The 20125-nt window shown below is 55.0% G+C and overlaps 1 protein-coding gene across 1 annotated transcript in view; it reads right to left on the reverse strand.

Moving 5' to 3' along the window:
- UHRF1 (ubiquitin like with PHD and ring finger domains 1) overlaps positions 1 to 16544 on the reverse strand; it is a 32635-nt gene extending 16091 nt beyond the window's left edge. The window contains exons 1-5 of the mRNA XM_065874055.1: positions 16435 to 16544; positions 15622 to 15788; positions 6740 to 7015; positions 5955 to 6115; positions 3172 to 3387 (exon numbers count right to left, since the gene is read on the reverse strand). Coding sequence (XP_065730127.1) covers positions 3172 to 3387; positions 5955 to 6115; positions 6740 to 7015; positions 15622 to 15774 — 806 coding nt within the window. The 5' untranslated portion in view covers positions 15775 to 15788; positions 16435 to 16544. The remainder of the gene's footprint in view (positions 1 to 3171; positions 3388 to 5954; positions 6116 to 6739; positions 7016 to 15621; positions 15789 to 16434) is intronic.
- Positions 16545 to 20125: the final 3581 nt, after the last annotated feature.

Consider the following 20125-nt stretch of genomic DNA (forward strand, 5'->3'; position numbering starts at 1 on the left):
AGGTCTTAAACAAATAAGTTAAAAAGAGTGAGCTGATTGGAAGACTCAACAATGACTGGCTATATATTAAGAAATTAATTTTTATGTTGTAATAATAGCATTAAAACTATGTCCCTTTTTTTTATGTCCCTTTAAAAGAGTCATTTTGAAGAAATATACTTGAAAATATTAACAGATACAATGAGTCGATGCTTGGGAGTTACTTCAATGTAATGGTGGTGGTCATAATCTCAGATGAAGGAAAATTAAAAGAATTCATTGCTAGCCAACACACCTTTATAGAATAACGAAGGAAGTTCTTCAAATAGGAAATTAAAAAGGAAAGCATCTTGGAGGAAAAAGAAGGAAGAAAGAATAGAAAGAGCAGAAATATGGGTCCATACAATAAATTATGCGGGGCTTCCCTGGTGGCGCAGTGGCTGGGAGTCCACCTGCTGATGCAGGGGACACGGGTTCGTGCCCCGGTCCAGGAGGATCCCACATGCCGCGGAGCAGCTGGGCCTGTGAGCCATGGCCGCTGAGCCTGTGCGTCCGGAGCCTGTGCTCCGCAACGGGAGAGGCCGCAACAGTGAGAGGCCCGCGTACCGCAAAAAGAAAAACAAAAAAACAAAAAAATAAAAATAAATAAATTATGCTCCTTACGGGTTTTCTAAATCATATATGATGATTGAAATAAAAACCGTAACACCATCTGATGCTCAAGACAGTGACTATAAAGGAATGTGAATGGAAGGAAGATTTCCACACTTCCCTCAAAGTGGGAAAAGAGATACCAGTATGTCACACGTTTATATGATAAAATCCAGAGAAACCACTGAGAAAACCGTATAAATCAATACACTCCAAAAGGCCATCAATAAATCAAGATAGAATCCTAAAAAATGCTTACATAACCCACAGGAAGGACAGAAAAAGAGCAACAGGAAAAAGAAACAGAGAAAACAAATAACAAAATGGCAGGCTCAAGCCCTAACATACTAATAATTACCTTAAATGTAAATGGTCTAAATACAACTGACCCTTGACCAACATGAATTGAAACTGCACGAATCCAGTTATAGGCGGATTTTTTTCAATAGTAAATATGGCAGTACCACACAATCCCCAGTCGGTTGAATCCTCAGATGCGGAACCACGGATACGATGGAACCGCAGAGATGGAAGGCAGACTGTAAGTTAATGCTCAGATTCTTATTAACTGCATAGGGGTCAGCATCTGTAACCCCCGAGTTGTTCAAGGGTCAACAATGTATGCCAAGTGGGACTTCCCTACTGGTCCAGTAGTTAAGACTCTGGCTTCCACTGCAGGGGACACAGGTTCGATCCCTGGTCAGGGAACTAGATCCCGCATGCACGCCACAACTAAGAGTCCACACGCCGCAACTAAGAAGTCCACACGCCACAACTGAACGATCCCGCATGCCACAACTAAGACCCAGCGCAGCCAAAATAAATAAATAAATGTTTAAAAATAAATAAATAAATGCTTATATCAGACCTACAATAATCTAAGTTGCTACCTCAAAAAAAAAAAAAAAATTACAAAGATGAGACCAGGGAATTCCCTGGCAGTCCGGTCCAGTCCAGTGGTTAGGACTCCGACTTGCACTGCAGGGGGCATGGGTTCGATCCCTGGTCGGGAAGCTAAGATCCCACATGCTGCAGCCATAACTAACTAACTAACTACATAAATAAAAATATTTTTTAAAAAAAGAGAGCAGAAATCAAAGAAATGGAAAACAAGAAAACATAAAAAAGAAACCTAACAAAAAGCAGGTTATTTTTAACAATCACATCACCGTACCACGGCCGAGCCCTGGGCCCTTGCCCCTCAACGCCCCCATCGGTCTCCTCCCTGGTCTCCCTGCGGCTATGCTGCCCCCTACAGTCCATTCCCGGCTCGGCTGCCCGAGTGATGATTCCTAATCATAGGTCGAAGCCTGTGGCTCCAGTGCTTTCAGCTCTGATGGCTGCCAGCAACAGAGAATACACACCAGTTCTGCACCACTCCCGGCCATACCTTGAATGCTTCCTTCCTCCCTCTATCCCTCCACTCCAGCCCACTGGCCTCCTCGCAAGGCCACAAATGCACCAGGAATGGTCCTGCCCCAGGGCCTTTGCACTTGCTGTGCCTATGCTCAGGACACTGTTGCCCCGATAATCATGTCTATAAACAATACATACAATGGAGTATTACTCAGCCACCAAAAAAGACGTTCATCATGAAACATGGACGAACCTTGAGAACATTATACTCGGTGAAAAAAGCCAGACACAAAAGGACAAATCCTATGTGGTCCCACTCATAGGAGGTGCCTAGAGTCATCACATCCATAGAGACGGGAAGCAGATGGTGGGGGCCAGGGGCTGCGGAGTCAGTGTTTCCTGGGGACAGAGTTTCAGTTTGGGAAGATGAGAAAGTTCTGGAGATGGATGGTGGGGATGGTTGCCCAACAATGTGAATGTACTTAATGCCACCAAGCTGTGCACTTAAAAATGGGTAAGATGGTAAGTTTTCTACACACACAGAGGCAAGGAAGAACAGGGCTCGGCAAACATTTTCTGCAAAGGGCCAGATGGTAAATATTTTCGGCTCTGTGGGCCACACGGTTTGTTTCACAGTTACCCAGCTGTCCTCTTGGTGTCCTCCTAACACTGAGCAGCCACAGTGATTCAGTGAACAGATGGGCGTGGCCCGGTGCCAATAAAACTTTATTTGCCCATCAGGGGCGGGGCCGGCCCTGGCCTGTGGCCAGCAGCCTGCTGATCCCTGATGTGAAGGGCACCTCCATGTGGGTGTGTGTAGTTCGGTGTACGTTCAGGCCTGTTTGTGCACAGAGTAGCCCTGGAAGACGCCGGGAACCATCATGTCTCCAGAAAGAGGAGAACCAGGTGACCAGGGGACAGAAGAGAAGGGAGAATATTTAACTGTGTGGCCTTCGGTACTTTCTGGATTTTGCCCCTTTTAGACTTTTCACCTGTTTGCCAAATTCAAAACGACAGACAAAAGAGAACAAGGAAGCTTGAAATCTCTGCCTGGGGCCCAGAGACAGTTCCCTAGGTTGGGGTGAGCAGGTGGGGCATGGAGACCCAGAGAGGAGGCAGAGACCAGGCAGAGACCAGGCAGAGGCCAGGCAGAGGCCAGGCAGAGGCCGGCAGGCACTGACTCACCCGATCCTGACGTTGGCGTGCAGCTCCCGCACCGTCCGGGTCTCACGTTTCCGCAGGATCTCCGCATCGTACCAGAAGCCACGATCCTTGGGGTTGTCAGGGTTGTAGTTGACCATGACCATCTGGCCCACCTCCAGGTCCTGCCATTTGATGATGTGTCGGGCGCGAGCCCGGACGTTCCGTGAGTTCATCTGCACCACTCCGTTCTCCGGGTAGCTGGGGGAGGGGGGGAAAGCCCCACGCTCAGACCCCAGGTGCCAGGGGACCTTACCCCCTTGACGAGAGAGAGAAGCCAGGCGGAGAGGGCCGCCTGCTGTACGGGTTTGGGTTGTGCTCATCACAGCAGCCTGGAAAGCCCCCTCCCCATGATCTCATTTGCTGGTGTCAAAAACACACAGCTAGGGCTTCCCTGGTGGCGCAGTGGTTGAGAGTCTGCCTGCCGATGCAGGGGACGCGGGTTCATGTCCCGGTCCGGGAAGATCCCACATGCCACGGAGCAGCTGGGCCCGTGAGCCATGGCCGCTGAGCCTGCGCGTCCGGAGCCTGAGCCTGTGCTCCGCAACGGGAGAGGCCACAACAGTGAGAGGCCCGCGTACCGCAAACAAACAAACAAAAACAAAAGAAACAAAAACACATAGCTATAGTGACACGTTCCAATTACAGAAGGTGCTGTGGGTTGAACTACATCCTCTAAAAACCTATATTGTGATTCCAACCCCTGGCACCTTGGAGTGGGACCTAATTTGGAAATAGGGTCGTTGCAGATATGAGTTCAGATGATGTCATAATAGAGTGGCCCTAAACCTAGTGACTGATGTCCTTACAAGAAGAGAGGATGAGACGCAGACAGAGGAGAACGACACAGGAAGAGGAGGCGGAGGCTGGTGGGATGTGGCCACAAGCCAAGGACTGCTGGTCCCACCAGAAGCTGGAAGAGGCAGCAAGGATTCTCCCCTTCAGGTTCCAGAAGATTCACAGCCCTGTCGCCACCTTAGTTTTGGACTTCTGGCCTCCAGGACTGTGAGAGAATAAACTGTCGGAGCAATGCTAGTGGTACTTTGTTACAGCAGCCATAGGAAACTAAGACAGCAGGAAATGCGAGGAGGGAAGAACTTAGCTTCTTCCACATACATGTGTTGAAAGTGATTTTTGTAAAGGGATATACATTATTTCGTTTATGTAAATGCAACATACTAGAGATTAGAAAATGATAGGAAGTCATTATTCTGGATATGCAGGAATATTCCAGCCGCCTCAAAAAAGGCATAAAATAATTGAGCTAAAAGTAGCATATTCTATTAGCAACAAAGTTAAGCCTCAGCTGTGAGGGGGACAACCCCAAATCTATTGAGACTAGCTCTATAGCCTGGTACTCATTATTTTTCCTAACAAACCACCAAGTACAAGGGCTGCCCAGTTTTTCCTGTGAAGGACCAGATAGTCAATATTTTCGGCTTTGTCATCAGAAGGCGTCTGTTGTGAACATTCAACTTGGCTGCTATTACCACGAGAGCAGTCACAGACAAGGTGTAAACGAATGGGTATTGGTGTGTTTCGATAAAGCTTTATTTACAAAAACAGGCTGTGGGCCAGATCTGGTCTGAGAACGAGTTTGCAACCCCTGACCAAGAGGATGGGAATGTTGCAAAAACTGCGATTCACTCATCCAATTACTCCCGTAATTCTTAGAGCTAAGCTTAGGATGTGCCAGAAACCGATGTAGACAGTAGGGACCCGGCAGAGAACCACAGAATGTGAGCTCCCTGTAGGCAGGCACGCTTGCCCTCTGTTAGGTACTGAACTGTATCCCCCAAATCCATACACTGAAGCCCTAACACTCAATGTGACTGTATTTGGAGACAGGGCCTTTAGGGGGTGTCATCAAAGTTAAATGAGGTCAAAAAGGCAGGGCCCTAATCTAAGGGGATTGGTGTCCTTATCAGAGGAGGAAAAGACACCAGAGCTCGCTGTCTCATTCGCTTGCTCTCTCTCTCTCTCCATGCACACAAAGGCCATGTGAGGATGCAGTGAGAAGACAGCCGTCTACAAGCCAGGAAGAGAGCCCTCACTGGAAACTAACCCTGACTGCACACTGATCTTGGGACTCTCAGCCTCCAGAACCGTGAGAAAATAAACGTCTGGGCTTCCCTGGTGGCGCAGTGGTTGAGAGTCCGCCTGCCGATGCAGGGGACACGGGTTCATGCCCCGGTCCGGGAAGATCCCACATGCCGCGGAGCGGCTGGGCCTGTGCGTCCGGAGCCTGTGCTCCGCAACGGGAGAGGCCACAACAGTGAGAGGCCCGCGTACCGCAAAAAATGAAAAAATAAAATAAAATAAAATAAACGGCTAAGGTTGAAGCCGCTCAGCCTGTGGTATGGTATGTTGTTACAGCCGCCAGAGCCCACTCAGACACACTCTGTGTTCACAGACAGGAATCCCCCATGCCTATCGCAGGGCCTGGCACACAGTGAGTGCTCCATAAGTACTGTGTATTCCGGCGAGGGAGAGAGAGGACACCTAAGATGGTTTCACACAGTGCTATGTGGTATGAAGAAGATGGCACAGGAAACAGGGAGACTGCCACCCTGAGGGGACGACTGGACAGGGTTCTCCGACGAGGTCCCCACGACGCTGGTCCTCAGGGTGGGGGGGGCCTCTGTGTGGTTTGGGAGCACGAGGGTGGGATCTCAAATCCCGATCATCACCCCCAAGGCAGTTCCAAACTCCAGGTCCCACATCCATGGAGCCACCGCCCCAGGCCCGCCCACCCCACGGATACTCACTCGTCATATTTCACATGATAGACGATGTCGTCTTCCAGCTTTGGGCTGGAGGTGGAGCTGCAGGGCTCGTCCTGGGCCGGCACCTTCCTCGTCACCCTGATGACCTTGGCCTCAAACCACGCGCCCATGTTCGTGTCCCTCGCGTCCACGTACTCGCCAGCCTGCGGGGGCAGAGAGCTCTCACTCGGCCCAGGGAAGGGATGCCTTACGAGCAAAACCGCCACGAGCCTGCTTTGGTTCCTGGGCCCGGATGCTTCTACTGTGGCACTGAGGACACGGGGCCTGGGTCGTTTTCCAGAGGGAGGCGGTCCCGGGCCCTGGGGGGGGGTCGGAGCAGCATCCCTGGCCCCACCCACTCGATGCCAGGTGACCCCCGGTCATGACAAGCACAGATGTCCCCAGGCACCGCCCAGTGTCCCTGGGGTCAGAACACCCCTGCCATGTGGCCCAGGGAGGCCAGAACTGCCCATTTTTCCGTAGAAGCTGGGAATCCAGATCCTTCCGTGAAATGTCATGATCTTAGGGGGCGGATGGCAGCAGATCAGGACTTTGACGGCCCCTGCGAGGACCACGGGGAAGACACCCACAGGCCCGGACACGGGATTCTACTTTAGGGGTTAGGAAGGAATCCCTGAGTACCTATGTTTACGCCAAGGAACCCTGGGGAGATGGTCCCGACAGGACGGGGGTGCCCAGCCTCGGGGATGGAGGGCTGGGGGGCGCTCCAGGGGTACAGGCGCCAACCGGGCGGAGCACACCGACCCCGGCCTCCGCGGGAGCCCCACCTTGTAGAGGCCCAGCTCCGTCTCATCCCACTCATCCTCGTCGGCCTTCCCTTCCGGCTCGGCCGCGGCCTCGCCGCTGTTGGAGGACTTGTCAGACTCGCTCTGGGCCAGGCAGCAGCCAGAGTCCGTGTCGGAGAGCTCAGAGTCCCTCTCCTTGCTGCCACCGCCGGTGCCACCGCCGCTGGGGGCAGGCAGCACGAGGCTCTGCCGGACCAGCAGCTGGATGGTATCGTTCAGGCGGACGTCATAGTCAAACAGCGTGTGGCCGTCCTCCATCTGCAGGGACACGGGACTAGGTCAGCAGACACAGAGAGCTCACCACGGGCGAAGGACCGCACCAGCCCTCGCGGTGGCCCCGCCCTGGAACAGACCAACGGCAAGTGAAACCTGCTCAGGCCCCGGGGTGCCCAGTGACCACTTCCTCAGGGTCCCCAGGCCCTCTCAAGTGAGGACGGCTGCTGCCACTCGGGGAACGTTCCCCGGGAGCACACAGCCTAACCCCGCTGTGCCGTGGCTACGCATCGGGTATCAGGGGAGGTGTTAATACTTTATGTGCTTTGGAACTTCTGTTACAGTAAACACACATCACCTGTACCCCTGGCTCTCAATCGAGGGTGATCCTGCCCCCAGGGGACGCTGGGCGATGCCTTAGGGACATTTTTGGTTGTCATGATAGGTTTGGGCGCGCTAAGGATCCCCAGGACGGCCCCCACAGAGAATGACCTGCCCTGATGTCCACAGTGCCGGGGAGGGTGAAGGGGGGAAGCTGGCCTGCATGAACCAAAGGGTGGGTGCCCCGTGACATCCATCAGGTGCCTTATAAGGCTCTAGTTCAAACCTCATCCACTCAGGCCGCCTCTCTATTAACTCCTTTGTGCTAATGAATTCCACCCACACTAGTCACTGGCTGATGGGGAGCCTGGGAGCCGGCGGGGCTCTACAATCTGCACCAGGCGTGACTCATCAGGTGTGTGAAGAAGTTTGTCTTCTGAACTGCATCTCTAGGGCAGCCCTAGGGCACAAAAGGCTTTGCACTGGGGCTTTTATTAGAAGCTGCCCCAGGGCACTCCGCCAACACCCAATGGTGACCCTCAGCCTCCAGAAGACCCTAAGGCAGGCTCTGCTGACCTCCGGCGATCACTCTGTTGGGGGGGGGGGGCATCATGGACACCGCAGGGGGTGAAGGTTGAGCAGCACCCCCTGGATGCTGGGAGCACCCCCCACCCCGGTCGTGACAACCAACTGATGGCCTCAGACATCACCCAGTGCCCCCAGGCAGAACAACCTGGTTCAGAAGCGGTGCCCTAAAGGAAGGAAGAACACACAAAAGATCGGCTTTCCCTCCTTCCCACTTTTCAACCCAAAGCTGGTGGTTCAAAGGGCTGATGGCCATTGATATGCAAACAGCACCTGGGGTCACAGGGAAGACAAGTTCCAGGGCACTCGCTGCAGTAGTTGTTAATCCTTATTCATCTTATTCATTGCAAACCTGAGAATCAGATGGCTGATTGACCCTGCTTCCGGAGAAAGGCACATCTGAACACACCAACACTCGCCTGCAGCTGCAGGGGCCACCAGGGTCCCTCCAAAGCCCACCCTGGACATCCGGGCCCACGCTACCTGTTCACCCGGAGCCCAGCAAGAGCCTCCAATGTGCCCACCACGGCCCAGATGGCAGAGGGGGCCAGGGAGTGAGAGAGCGCCAGCCCTCCCACACGGGGCCGACCCAGGACAGCCGTGACAGCGGGGAGAGATGACACGTGTGGTCACAGCAGCATGACGCACAGAAGCCCAAGGGTGGAGCAACCCAGGGTCCACTGATGGGTGAATGGATCAACACAGGGTGGCCATCCCCCCTAAAAAGGGGTGAAGCACTGACACTTTCTACACTGTGGATGGACCCTGAGAACACGAGGCTCAGTGACAGAAGCCAGACACAGAAGGACACATACTGCCAGAATCCACGGATAGGACGTCCCTAGAGGAATCAAACAGAAACTGGATTCACGGTGGCCACGGGCTGGGGAGGGGGGTAAGGGAGTGATCAAGAAACGGCGCAGGGCTTCCCTTGGAGGTGATGAAGATGTCCCCAAATCGACAGTGGTGATGGTTCAAGTCTCCGTGAATACACTGAAAACCAGTGAATCGCACCCTTTAAATGGGTACATTGTATGGTATGCAAATTATACCCCACTGAAGATTTTTTTTTTTTTTTAAAGAAGAATCTGAAAAGGCTACAGACTGTATGATGCCAACGATAAGACGTTCTGGAAGAGGCACGACTATGGAGACATTAAAAGGATCAGTGGCGGCCAGGAGGTAAAGGGAGGGAGGGAGGGAGGGAGGGACGAACAGGCGGAACACAGAGGCTTTTTAGGGCAGTGACACTATTCTGTATGACACCATAACGGTGGATACACATCATTACACGTTTGTCCAAACCCATAGAGTGTACAACGCCAAGAGTGAACCCAAACGTAATCTATGGACTCTGGGTGATGTTAAGACGTCAACATAGGTTTATCAGTTGTACCAACTGCACCATCTGGTGGGAGACAGCTGTGCACAGTGGTGGTGGGGGGCAGGGCAGGGGGTATATGGGCAATCTCTACCTTCCTCTTAATTCTGCTGTGAACCTAAAACTGCTCTAAAAATATAAAGTTTGTTAATTTCTAAAAAAAAAAAAAAAAAGTAGATGGAAAAAATAAAAATAGATGGAGAAAGACAAGTGTCTCCAGCACCACTATCATAAGGAAACCAGCAGAGAGTAAGCCAAACGTCATTAAAAACGATGACAGGATGCAGGCACCCGGTGCCCAGTGCCTCCACAGCTAGGGAGACACCCCTCAGCACTGCGGACATTCGGGGCCGGTCATTCTCTGTGCGGGGCTGTCCTGTGCACCGTGGGGTGTGGAGCAGCCTCCCTGGCCCCATCCACTCGATGCCAGGAACAGCTTCCCAGTCGTGACAACCACAGACGTCCCCAGACACCACCCAGTGTTCCCAGCGGGGCCGCACGGCCCCGGGTGAGAACCACTGAGCTAGAGGCCCTTAGGTGCGCACCGGAGGGACAGGTAGCCCAGCGCCCACTATGCTCACAGCAGCATCGTTTGCAAGCAAAACTGTGACTGGTTCCTACCAAGGCATGTTACACAGCTGCGTGTGACAGTTAAACGCAGGAAAGTAGATGCGTCTGCCACACACGTCAAGGGAGGGAGGATGGTTTCAGAGGATGGGAAATAAACGGAAGCACGGGGGGTGGGGGGGGCGGGGGGGAGAGCCGGGGCCGGGCTTCTGTTTTGCAAGGAGCACTGGGACGGAGGTCAAGCGGGAGATGGGGCAGCAGAGCTAAGGGGGGAAGCGGAATGCACCAGAATGGCAGCGGGGGGTGTGCAGGGAGCAGCAGGGAGCAGGGGTGGTCAGGACCGGGGCCGCGGAGGGAGCAGTGGAGGAGCCGGGTTGCATACCCACTGGTCTCCTCTCTCCCGGCATTTTCTACCCATGATACCAGCCCCACACGTCTGTGACGGGTCTGAGAGCCCGAGAGACAAGAGGCACTCACACCCACACACCCGCACACACACACACTCCCCCCTCCCAGTGCACATTGGACAGAGGCACAAGCAGGGTGGGCTGGGTACGGAAGGGGCCACGCGCTGGGGCAGGCTGGCCCAGGGCTCTGCCTACAGGACGGAATGCACGGGCTGGTCTGACTGCTTCCTGGGACCCCCTCTGGAACATTCCAGAAGGGCCCCACAGTTGGGAGGAAGGCGCTCGCACGACCGCTTGCCATGGTGAGAGGGTGTGTGTCAGGTGTCCCTCTCCCCAACGCTGCTGGCCCGAAGCTGTGCACAGCCCGTCAGGAAGCGCGGCGGGGGAGGGCTGGCCCCAGGCAAAGGGACCAAATGTGCCCGAGTCTAGGTTCCTTCTAAGACCCTAAAACTCCAACTGAGGCTACAGGCATTAATAAAAGCTGCGCAGAGTGAATGGCAGGCGAGCAGTACCTGAGGTTGCAGGTTCTCACGTTAAAATTAAACGTTCAGTTAAAATCCCGCATAACCAAAATTCCCGGTGAAAATCCCTTAAACTGCCTGTAGTAAAACATATACACATGGTTTGGGGCAGGTGACCCTGCTCCGCAGATTCAGGTGTAAAGGCAAAGCCGCCCAGGGCATTTAGATCACATCCCTCTCTTTTTTAATCGGGAAGCTTCCCGGACATTGGGAATTCTGGGCACACGCATGGCACAAAGTGAAATAAAACACAGAGACCGCTTTACAACACAGCTTCCTCTCCGAAGCCTGGATTCAAAGCTCACCACAGTGACACTTCCGGCTCACTTTCTGCCCCCTCGGGGCATTTTGTGGGGATACTTTTCAGGCGCTGAGTGCTGCCCAGAGGTAAAGAGCACAGGCTATAAACACCCCTGGGCTTGGCAAGGGGTGGTTCTCCTGCAGGCTTAGAGGCGGCCATCAAGAGCAGTGGAGGGTGTAAACCAGACCGCAGGCCCCCTAGGAGGGCGCGTGAGCTCCAGGCCAAGACGGACCTCCGGCCAGAGGAGGGCAGGGGGGTCTGTAACGCCCGATGGCCGGGCTGGGAGAGAAAGCACGTGAGACACCACGCGGCCTCCCCTCCTGGGGCTATGGCCCCAGCCCACACCTTCCCATCTAGGCCTCCAGGCCTCCGCAGCAACCTGGGGTTCAGGCCAGACAGACTGATGGATGGACAGGGAGGGGAGGGAAGAATAGGTACGAAGCAGGATCCCGGCCGTGGCACAGGGGCACATTTCCCACCAGGGCGGGGTAGGGGGACACGACACAGAGGCACGACCCTCTCTTCACGTCCCAGCCCATCCATGGGTAGGTCCTGACAAGTGAACTCTGCTCTCTGACCCCGCCGGGCCACAGCCGAGGCTATGCCCTGGAGCGGCATTTCAGGGGTCTGCAAGGCCTAGGCTATCTATCGCGTGGTGACATCGTGATGTCACTGGCCATCTTCGGCCTCGTGATCCCGCAGGGGTACCAGAGCCTGTGCCTAAGGGAAGGTGCCCTCGTGTTTTCTCAGCTTCCAATTTCTAATAGGATAAGAAACGACAAGACATGGTGAACATCCACAACACTCTTTGGGGTGCTCTATCGCTTTGGCGGGTGGAAAGGGGTCCTCAGTCCAAACAGTGTGAGCACCCATGCCCTGGAGAGAGACGCGGTCCCGCACATCCCACGGCTGCCTGCTCCTGAGGTACAACCTGGATCCACCACCCCAGGAGGAAGCTTGCAAGTAACTGCCACACCCTGGCCAGCGGGACAGTTCCAGCTGTCCCTGTTTTGTAAATAAAGTTCTACCACGACCTGAATCAGGACACACCCATTCATTTGTGCTCCGTGTTCAGTTCAGGACTTTCCATGGCAGAGGTGAGCGGACAGATTGCACAGCCCACAAACAGTTACCACTGGGTCCTTAACAGAAAGGGTTTGCTAATCCCTGACCTAGAGGGCATGTCTCCAGCCAGGAGCTCTGGGGGTGGGGAGGGAGGGACCCTCCCTCATGCAGCCCAGCCGGAAGGACAGGTCTCCAGGAGGAGACTGTCTTATTTGCCGCCTAACCCTGTCCTTTGGGAAAACGGGCTGACATTCAGGAAAAGCCAATCCAGCAGGGACATCTGGTGAGGCACTGTGACATGAGTGACCCTCCAAAGGCCATTCCTAGGATGCCATTTCACCTGATCTTTCAGACTGCTTTCCTAAGTAAATTACCTACTAAATCATCAGTTCTCAACTGGGGACAATTTTGCCCCCAGGGAGCACTTGGCAACATCTGGGGACTTTGTGATCTTTATGACTGGGGGAGGGCTCCTGGCATCAAGTGGGTTAGACCAGGGAGGCTGCTCCACACCCCACAGCGCCCAGGACGGCCCCCCACAGAGGATAATCTGGCCCTGATGTCAGCAGTGCCCAGGGGAAGGCCCTGCACCAAATGATTTATTGCTCCTTTACCGTGAACCAGGCGCGAAGCTCAAACACCAGCCCCCTCCCTGCACATCCCTGCATCCATGACCTCACTGAATTCTCACCGTGCACATGCGGTGGGTCCGCAATGAGCCCCACCTGATGGGAAAGCACAGAGACTGACCCTGGCCAGAGACACTTGGCCAGGGCACTTGGGAAGATTAAGCGCAACCATTGTACCTGACTGCGTTAAAGGCGCCACAAACGACAGCTACTGCTATTTTTCCGGGCAGCCAAAAAAAAAAAGAGGCGCCAGATGCCTCTCGCCTTCGCCCAGCCTGGGCCGGCGCCTGGCGTCCCTTCCCCCATTCGGCTCCCTGCATTTCCGTCAATCAAGTGACATAACCGCCAACCTATTCAGCCTAAGCAAGCCGCCACGAAACCCTCCCATATCCTGGAGAAAGACTCAACTCTTGTTCTGCATTATTGGCTCCCTGGACCTTACTGCAGACCTTGGACTGAGATGCCGTTCCTTTATAAAGGAAAAACAAAAGAAGGGAAAGGATCTCGAACACTCTCTAGAACATTCCGTAAAAACAACAGCTCTCTTGCACCCGCTGGAAATTGCACTGCTTCCTATCGTGATTAGCCCAGTCTGTTTGTAGACCTGACTTGCTTCAAGGTGCTATTGCTGCGTGCCTTTGTTCCCCACCCTCCTGGCACTGTCCACACCTCCGGTGAGGCTGGGCCACTTCCTGGTCGCGCAACCTTGGGGAAATTGCATCACGGCTGAGGCCTGGCCTCCTTACCCGGAAGACAGAACCGGCTACGCATCGGCCCGCTGAGCGGGCTGAACGCAGAGTGAGCGCAGGGAAGGGAGCGAGTGGCAGTTAGAGGTCCCGTGGGAACGTGGAACCTTCTGAGAACTTCAAAAGCTGTGCTACGAGGAGAAAGGCAGGGTTCAGAGCCGTCTCTCAGCGCAGATATCCTGATGATTAGAGGCCCGATGCTTATCATCACACTTTTTAACTCACACAGACGTTACGGAGGCTTTCGTAAGCCTTCATGTGGATCACCTATTATGTTCCTGATGCAGGGAGGCAGCGGTCTGGTTACATGGGTGTAGACATTTGTCAAAACTCCAAAAAGTCCACTTAAGACGTGTCTCTCACTATATGCAAATTACATCTAAAGAAACAAGAACCACAAACAAACATTGTACTCTAGTTAAGGACAGGCAATGCTGAAGGGTTTAGGGGGTGACGTGAACCAGTGCCTGGAACTTTCTCTGCAATGCATCCCCCAAAATAAGACGGATTGGTGGACGGATAGAGGCAAGGGAGACAGCTGCAGTGATAAAGCAAACGTGGGAAATGTCAGTGCTAAGAGCCACGGGTAGGTGTTTAGGTGTTCACGGCTCTTTGAACTTTTCTGCATGTCTTTGAATGTAAAGATTAAAATGCACGGTGCCCAGCCCACAGCAGGCACCCAGAAATATTCACTGCCTTGAACTTAAGGGAACTCGATCCAACCCGCCTTTGGATGATGCCACGAACTGTTTAGCCGGTGCCCGCAGGCGGTCTTCAGAAACTCGGTGGAAGGACCTTCTGCTGAACACAAAGACTGAGAGGCAAATCAAAATCAGTTTGGATGCTGCAAAGATGAGCCCCCGCTGGAGGACAGGGGAGAGAAACAGCATCTCAGGGGAGCTCCACTCGCGGCCCTGCCTTTTCTCCACCCGCGCCACGCACGTGACCGCAGTCAAATCCCCCAGTTCGTTCGCCAGCTCGGCTTTCCCTCCCCAAGGCGGGGAGCGTTAACTCAGATGCTTAAGACATTCAAGTCCTCGTATCTCGCACAGGAAGGAGGTTAAAGGTCTCGGAGGGTGCCTCAAGCCCAAGAAATTAATCATCAGGTCTCATTTTCAGGAGGCAGGCAGGATCCTCCCAGCCCTCAAAAAATCCTGGCCAGGCGGGGAGCATTTATTTTTCAATCTAGACACCAGATGGCGGCAGCACCCAGTTCAAAACGCGACAAAAACAAAGTCATAGAGCCGGACTGAACACTTTTAATCCCATGCGCTGTCTATGCCGAGGTCCCTACAGGCCACCCAACTCCAGGGTGGCCCCAGCAGATGGGAACAACACTTTCTGTCAGACCATCTCCCACTCAGGGAAATCCTACTCACAGCCTGGCCTGCCGTCCCCCCTGTCCACGCACCAACAAGAATGGACACCCTCAGGGGCACCACTAGAGAAAATGTCCCCAAAGTGGGCAGCCCACAAACCAAGGGTGGCCATTTTCAATTGCTACAGGGGCTGGGGGTGGGGTGGGGGAATCTCGAAGAAAGGAAACCTAGGAGCAGGGCCAGCTGAGCCCGCAGAAAGCACAAACCCCTGATCAGGGGCGGCCCCGCTGCCGCCAGAGAGGAGGCCCAGAAGTGGCGGAAATTCCTGATTAGCAAGCGCCATCTCCGACCCTGAATAAGCTGATCCAAATTTCTAGAAAACCCCGTGGGGGTCGGAAGCTAAATAGGTGCAGACCGTGGGCCATCAGCGTGCGTGTTTCAAAGAAAATCCTGGTCCCTTCCGTCCTAGCGTCTCAGTATTGATTCTAGGCTTTTCCTCGAAATTCATCAGCCCTCCATCGGCCACCTCCAACTTATTTTTTCTAGAAATTATTTTGAGGGGAGGGTCAAAAAAAAAAAGGCGGCGGGGGGGTGGTGGGCTGGGAGTTTAAAAGCCCCCAGACGCAACAGATTCGAGTGCCTGATGTGTCGGTCTAGGAGTCGAGAGCCTTTGTTCCTCGCTCAGACACTGGAGGTTTCTGTGGAGAAGCGGACCGGACGACAGGGGAAGAGTGTGTGTGCGGTGCCTGGATTGAGGCAAGAACAAAGGTGCCGGGCGGGCAGGCAGGCAGCCTGCAGGGCGGGTTTACCTGCTTGCCCCGGTAGAAAAGCCTCTGCAGGCCTGGCTCCACATGGAACAGCTCCTGGATCTTCTTCCTCAGCTCTTCCACTTTAGTCAGCCTGGACAAGGAGTCCACAGTGTGGGCCACCTTCCCATCCATGGTGCGAACCTGGATCCACATGGTGCCTGCTGGTGCTAGGAGGACAAGAGAGCAGGACCCCTCGGTCAGTTCTGCCGTCACCACCACCACCGGGCTGTGCCATACTCAGGTCATCCTTGCTATTAATGTCCAGACTGTCGACAGCGGGCAACTCCTGGAACGCCCTCCCAGCCCCGTAATCCCCCTAGACTGCCACGGCTGGCCCAGGGCCTGGCTGAGTGAATTAAGGAGTTAATGCATTAGTGAGTAGCACCGGTGGAGGACTGAGGAGGGAGAGGAAATTGGCGGAGAGGAAAAAGCATCCTGGACCACTCAGTCAACCCACCCTGCCTTTCACAGAGGAAGAAAAAACACACCAGCGTCCAGAGGAGGAAAGGGGACACAGCCAAACGGTCAGGGGCTGAGTTTGTTCATTCATCCATTCATTCATTCCCTGGATGAATACTGACGCAAGAGGAACCCAAAAGTCCGGCTCGGGTTGGAACTTCAGAAGTCCCAGGGAACTCAACTAAGTGTGACCGAAGGGGAAGGAGCCCACCAGAGACCCGGGAGCTCGGGACCCCCGGTGCTCGTGGCCCCCCGCCGCCGCCCCCGCGCGCGTGCGCGACACACCCGCCCCGTGGTGGCCATGGCAACCGGCCGCCCCGTCCCGGTCGCCCCCGCGCGCGCAGCGCTACTCACCTCAGCCCCACGGCTGTCCCGAGCTCCAGCCTGCGTCTCCCGGACCCCGACGCACGGCCCCGGAGCCCCTCTTGTTCTGCCGCCCGCCCGCGCGGGCCAAGCCGGCGAGCCCACGCCCACCCCCACCGCCAGGACCTGCCGAGGGGCCCGCGCGCCAAGTCCCGCCCCCTTCACTTGAGCCGCCTCGATCATTGGCTCTGCCGCGGCCGGCCGCCCCGCCCTGCTCGCTCCCCATTGGCCCAGACGCGCCCGGGGACCTAAGGGCGCGCGAAATCGGGCTCGGGCGCGACAATTGAATCGCGGGGCACCCCGCGCGCAGGCGCGGAGCCTGACATCCTCCCCCGCGGCTCGCCGGGCCCTCCCCCACCCAGCCGGCACGACCCCCGCGGGGCGCCAGGGATGTTCCGCTCGCCCCTGCCCGAGCCCGGGCTGCCAGGGGCGACTCCTAAGGGCCGGCAGGGCTGGGGGCAGAGCCCGAGACCGCGTGTAGGGCAGCCCTGGCGCGGGGGACGCGTGCGCCCGTGCTGGCCGAGAGTCCCGGAAAGTTTTGCAAAGTCAAGGCGCTGGGTGCGCCGAGTCCTGCCCGCCCCCCACCCCCCCGCCCACCCGCGCCCTGGCCCGGGCTGGCACCCCAATCCGCCTGACTGCTCACGATTCACTCGCCTTATTTTGCGCCGGCCCTTCTGAGGATGGCAAAGGAACCGCGTGTGTGGCTGGGACCCCGCGCGAACGTGCGTGCGATCCCGAGCGCCCGGACGGCCACCACTGCCCGCTGCGCTGCCAGCTGCTCTGATTTTTTCCCGCGAAAACTTGGCGTTTGGGAGTTGCGGGGCCACAGGAGGCCGCGCCGGGGGCGGGCGCCTGCCTGGTGATTGGCCGCCGCAGTGGCGGGAAGCGAGAAAGGGGGTGGGGGGCGCCCCCGCCTCTGTCCACCCCCCCCCTCCGCCCAGCGGGCCACGGCCCCGCCCAGCCCTGCGCGCTCTGCTGGGCGCGCCCAGCGTGTAATGGGGTCGGGTGGCGGGACCTGAGTCCCCCCCCACCAAGGGTGCCCTTCAGGAGCCCTAGGGATCCCCCCGGGGGCAGAGGCCCCCAGCGTAGAGACCCCCGACCTCCTAAGTCCGTTGCTTCAGCCCCTCTCCCCAGGCATGCACTGACCAGTAGGGCAGGAAGGCGGGAATCAATGTCTAAATTCTGCCGGAGAATTTGAGGGGACCCCCCCAGGAGACCGCCTGCACCCGATGACGGGCCTCATCGCCCCAGCCTGATTTCCTAGCGTCAGGGCTCGCCAGCGCTCCCCACCCTACCCACCCGCAGGGCTTGTTTGCTGGTTTTTCCCGCCTCGTTTTCCCGCCTTCTCCAGGCTGTCCAGGCGGGCAGAGCTGCCCTCCCCCCTCCGCCCTGCCTGCTCTGCTCTGGCCAGTCTTGGCGGGCATACAGTGACCCATGCTAGACACCTACAAAGTGCCTGAACAGGGTGCTCAGAGCTGGGAGCGTAAGAGTGGGCAAGGTCGACCCTGTTGGTGGTCTCCCGGGACGTTACACTCTTATCTGGGGAGACCAGCAAGAAATGAATAAATAAAGCAAATCATTTCAGATACCGCACATGCAATGAAGACAGAACAAGAGCTGGAGAGTGACCAGCGGCCGTATGGGGGGTGGGGAGAGAGGGTACTCTGGTTAAGGTGGAGAGGTGGGCCTCTCTGAGCAGATGACATTTGAGCTGAGATCTGAGATGAGACACCAAGGACAGATGGGTCAAGGCGGGAAGAGCAAACTCAGAGGCCGGAAAAGGCTTAGCGATGGACGGAGAGCAGAGCAGACACAGCAAAGGGGAGGGCCGGCAGGAGCTGAGGAGGTCAGAGGGGTGTCTATAAGACCTCGCAGGCCACCAGGAGGACTTTGGTCTTTCTCCTGAGAGCAGTGTGTAGCATGGGAGGGCTGTGAGCAGAAAAGCGATGAGCTCCAATTTATGTTTTTACAAGGCTTCTCTCGCCACATGTAGAGTTCCTTCTGTCTTGGCGCGGGTACTTCTGCTTTTGCTTCCCCTGGCGGTAGACAGATTAATGGCCCCCCAAAGATGTCCACATCTTAATCCCTGGAGTCTGTGAATGTAGAAACTTCCATGGCAAAAGGGACTTTGCAGAGGGGATTAAATTAAACATCGTCAGATGGGGAGATTAACCTAGATTATCTGTACTGGCCCAATGTCATCACAAGGGTCCTAATAAATGAAAAAGGGTGGGAGGGTCGAGTCAGAGACATAACGATGGAAAGAGAGGATGGAGTGATGAAACTTAAAGGCAAGGAATGTGAGAAGCCTCTAGAAGCTGGAAAAGGCAAGGGACAGGTTCCCTCCTAGAACCCTAGAATGTAATCCTGCCAACACCTTGATTTTAGCTCCACTTCAGACTTCTGACCTCCAGAACTGTAAGAGAATTAATTTGTGTTGTTTTAAAGCACGGACTTTGTGGACATTTGTTATAGCAGCCAGAGGAAACTAATACACTCCAATACACAAAGTCCAGGTGCTCCTGTTAATTTTCTCCACCTTCAGGACTTCCTCAATGCAACTGATTGCATTTCTGGGTGCTCAGCCATCAGCCACGTGGAGACCACGTCACAGAACAGGTAGGCAGGCCTCCCAGAGCTTGTGAGGCAGATGAAATCTTCCACATTGACAACAGCTGCCCCAGGAACCCAGCCTGCTCCTGGCGAGAGCATAGCATCCATTTGTGCCGGCTGTTGCTAAAACTCGTGGCCAAAAGAAGAAATAGACCATATATTCTTCATGTACATTTGGTGCAGGGCACAGCCCAGGCTCCTTGGATGAGGTTAAGTGACACAGAAAGAGGTGTCTGGCTTTCCCTGAAGAAAAGACCTGGAGTGGCGGGGATGCAGGGCCCCATTTCTCTAGTCATTTCGAGAAAGTCAGAGGGGTTGCTTGGGTTAATTAACTATGAGCAAGAGACTATGCCAAGCATCTCCAAAAGAAGCTTAGTAACTAGTTAGGAAGACAAGACATAGATGTCCGCAAAAGACATCACATCCAATAAAGCAAGATATGAGAAAGAGTAAATGAGGCCTGCCAGAGCCTGGAGAACAGATACTTTGTAGAGCCTCTTCTGCTTCAGACCCTCCCCCTGCTTAGGCACCGGCCCACGCACGAATTGGGCACCACGAATAACTGCTAGGGTGCCAAGGGCCCCAGTTTCCCTTTTGCAGAACAATATGCTCTCGACAGTCATTAAGTCATTCAACAAACTTTAATTGTCCTCCCTTGCCTGAACCAGGCTCTGGGTTTGGCAAACAAATTCCTGCCCTAGAGGGACTTCCCAACCAATGGAGGAGACGCTGGCATAAAGACAAGTGTCAGCTGTGCAGAGAGAGAGAATGCTTCGTGGTGGTATCCGCGTTCACATGGAGCCCACCGTGCTCTGAGCATCTTCAAGACACAGCAGATTCCATGTCCTGGCCATGGCTATCATTTTCCTTCTAACACACACTGATATAAATATAGAGCTATTAAGGTGGAAATGACTGGGAATTCCCTGGCAGTCCAGTGGTTAAGACTCCGAGATTTCACTGCTGAGGGCACGGGTTCAATCCCTGCTCTGGGAGCTAAGAGCCCACAAGCTTCATGGTGTGGCCAAAACAAACAAACAGACAAAAGGTGAAAACGATTATCTGTGTA

This window comes from Phocoena phocoena, chromosome 3 (genome assembly GCF_963924675.1).
Source record: "Phocoena phocoena chromosome 3, mPhoPho1.1, whole genome shotgun sequence".
In the NCBI taxonomy this organism is placed as follows: Eukaryota; Metazoa; Chordata; class Mammalia; order Artiodactyla; family Phocoenidae; genus Phocoena; species Phocoena phocoena.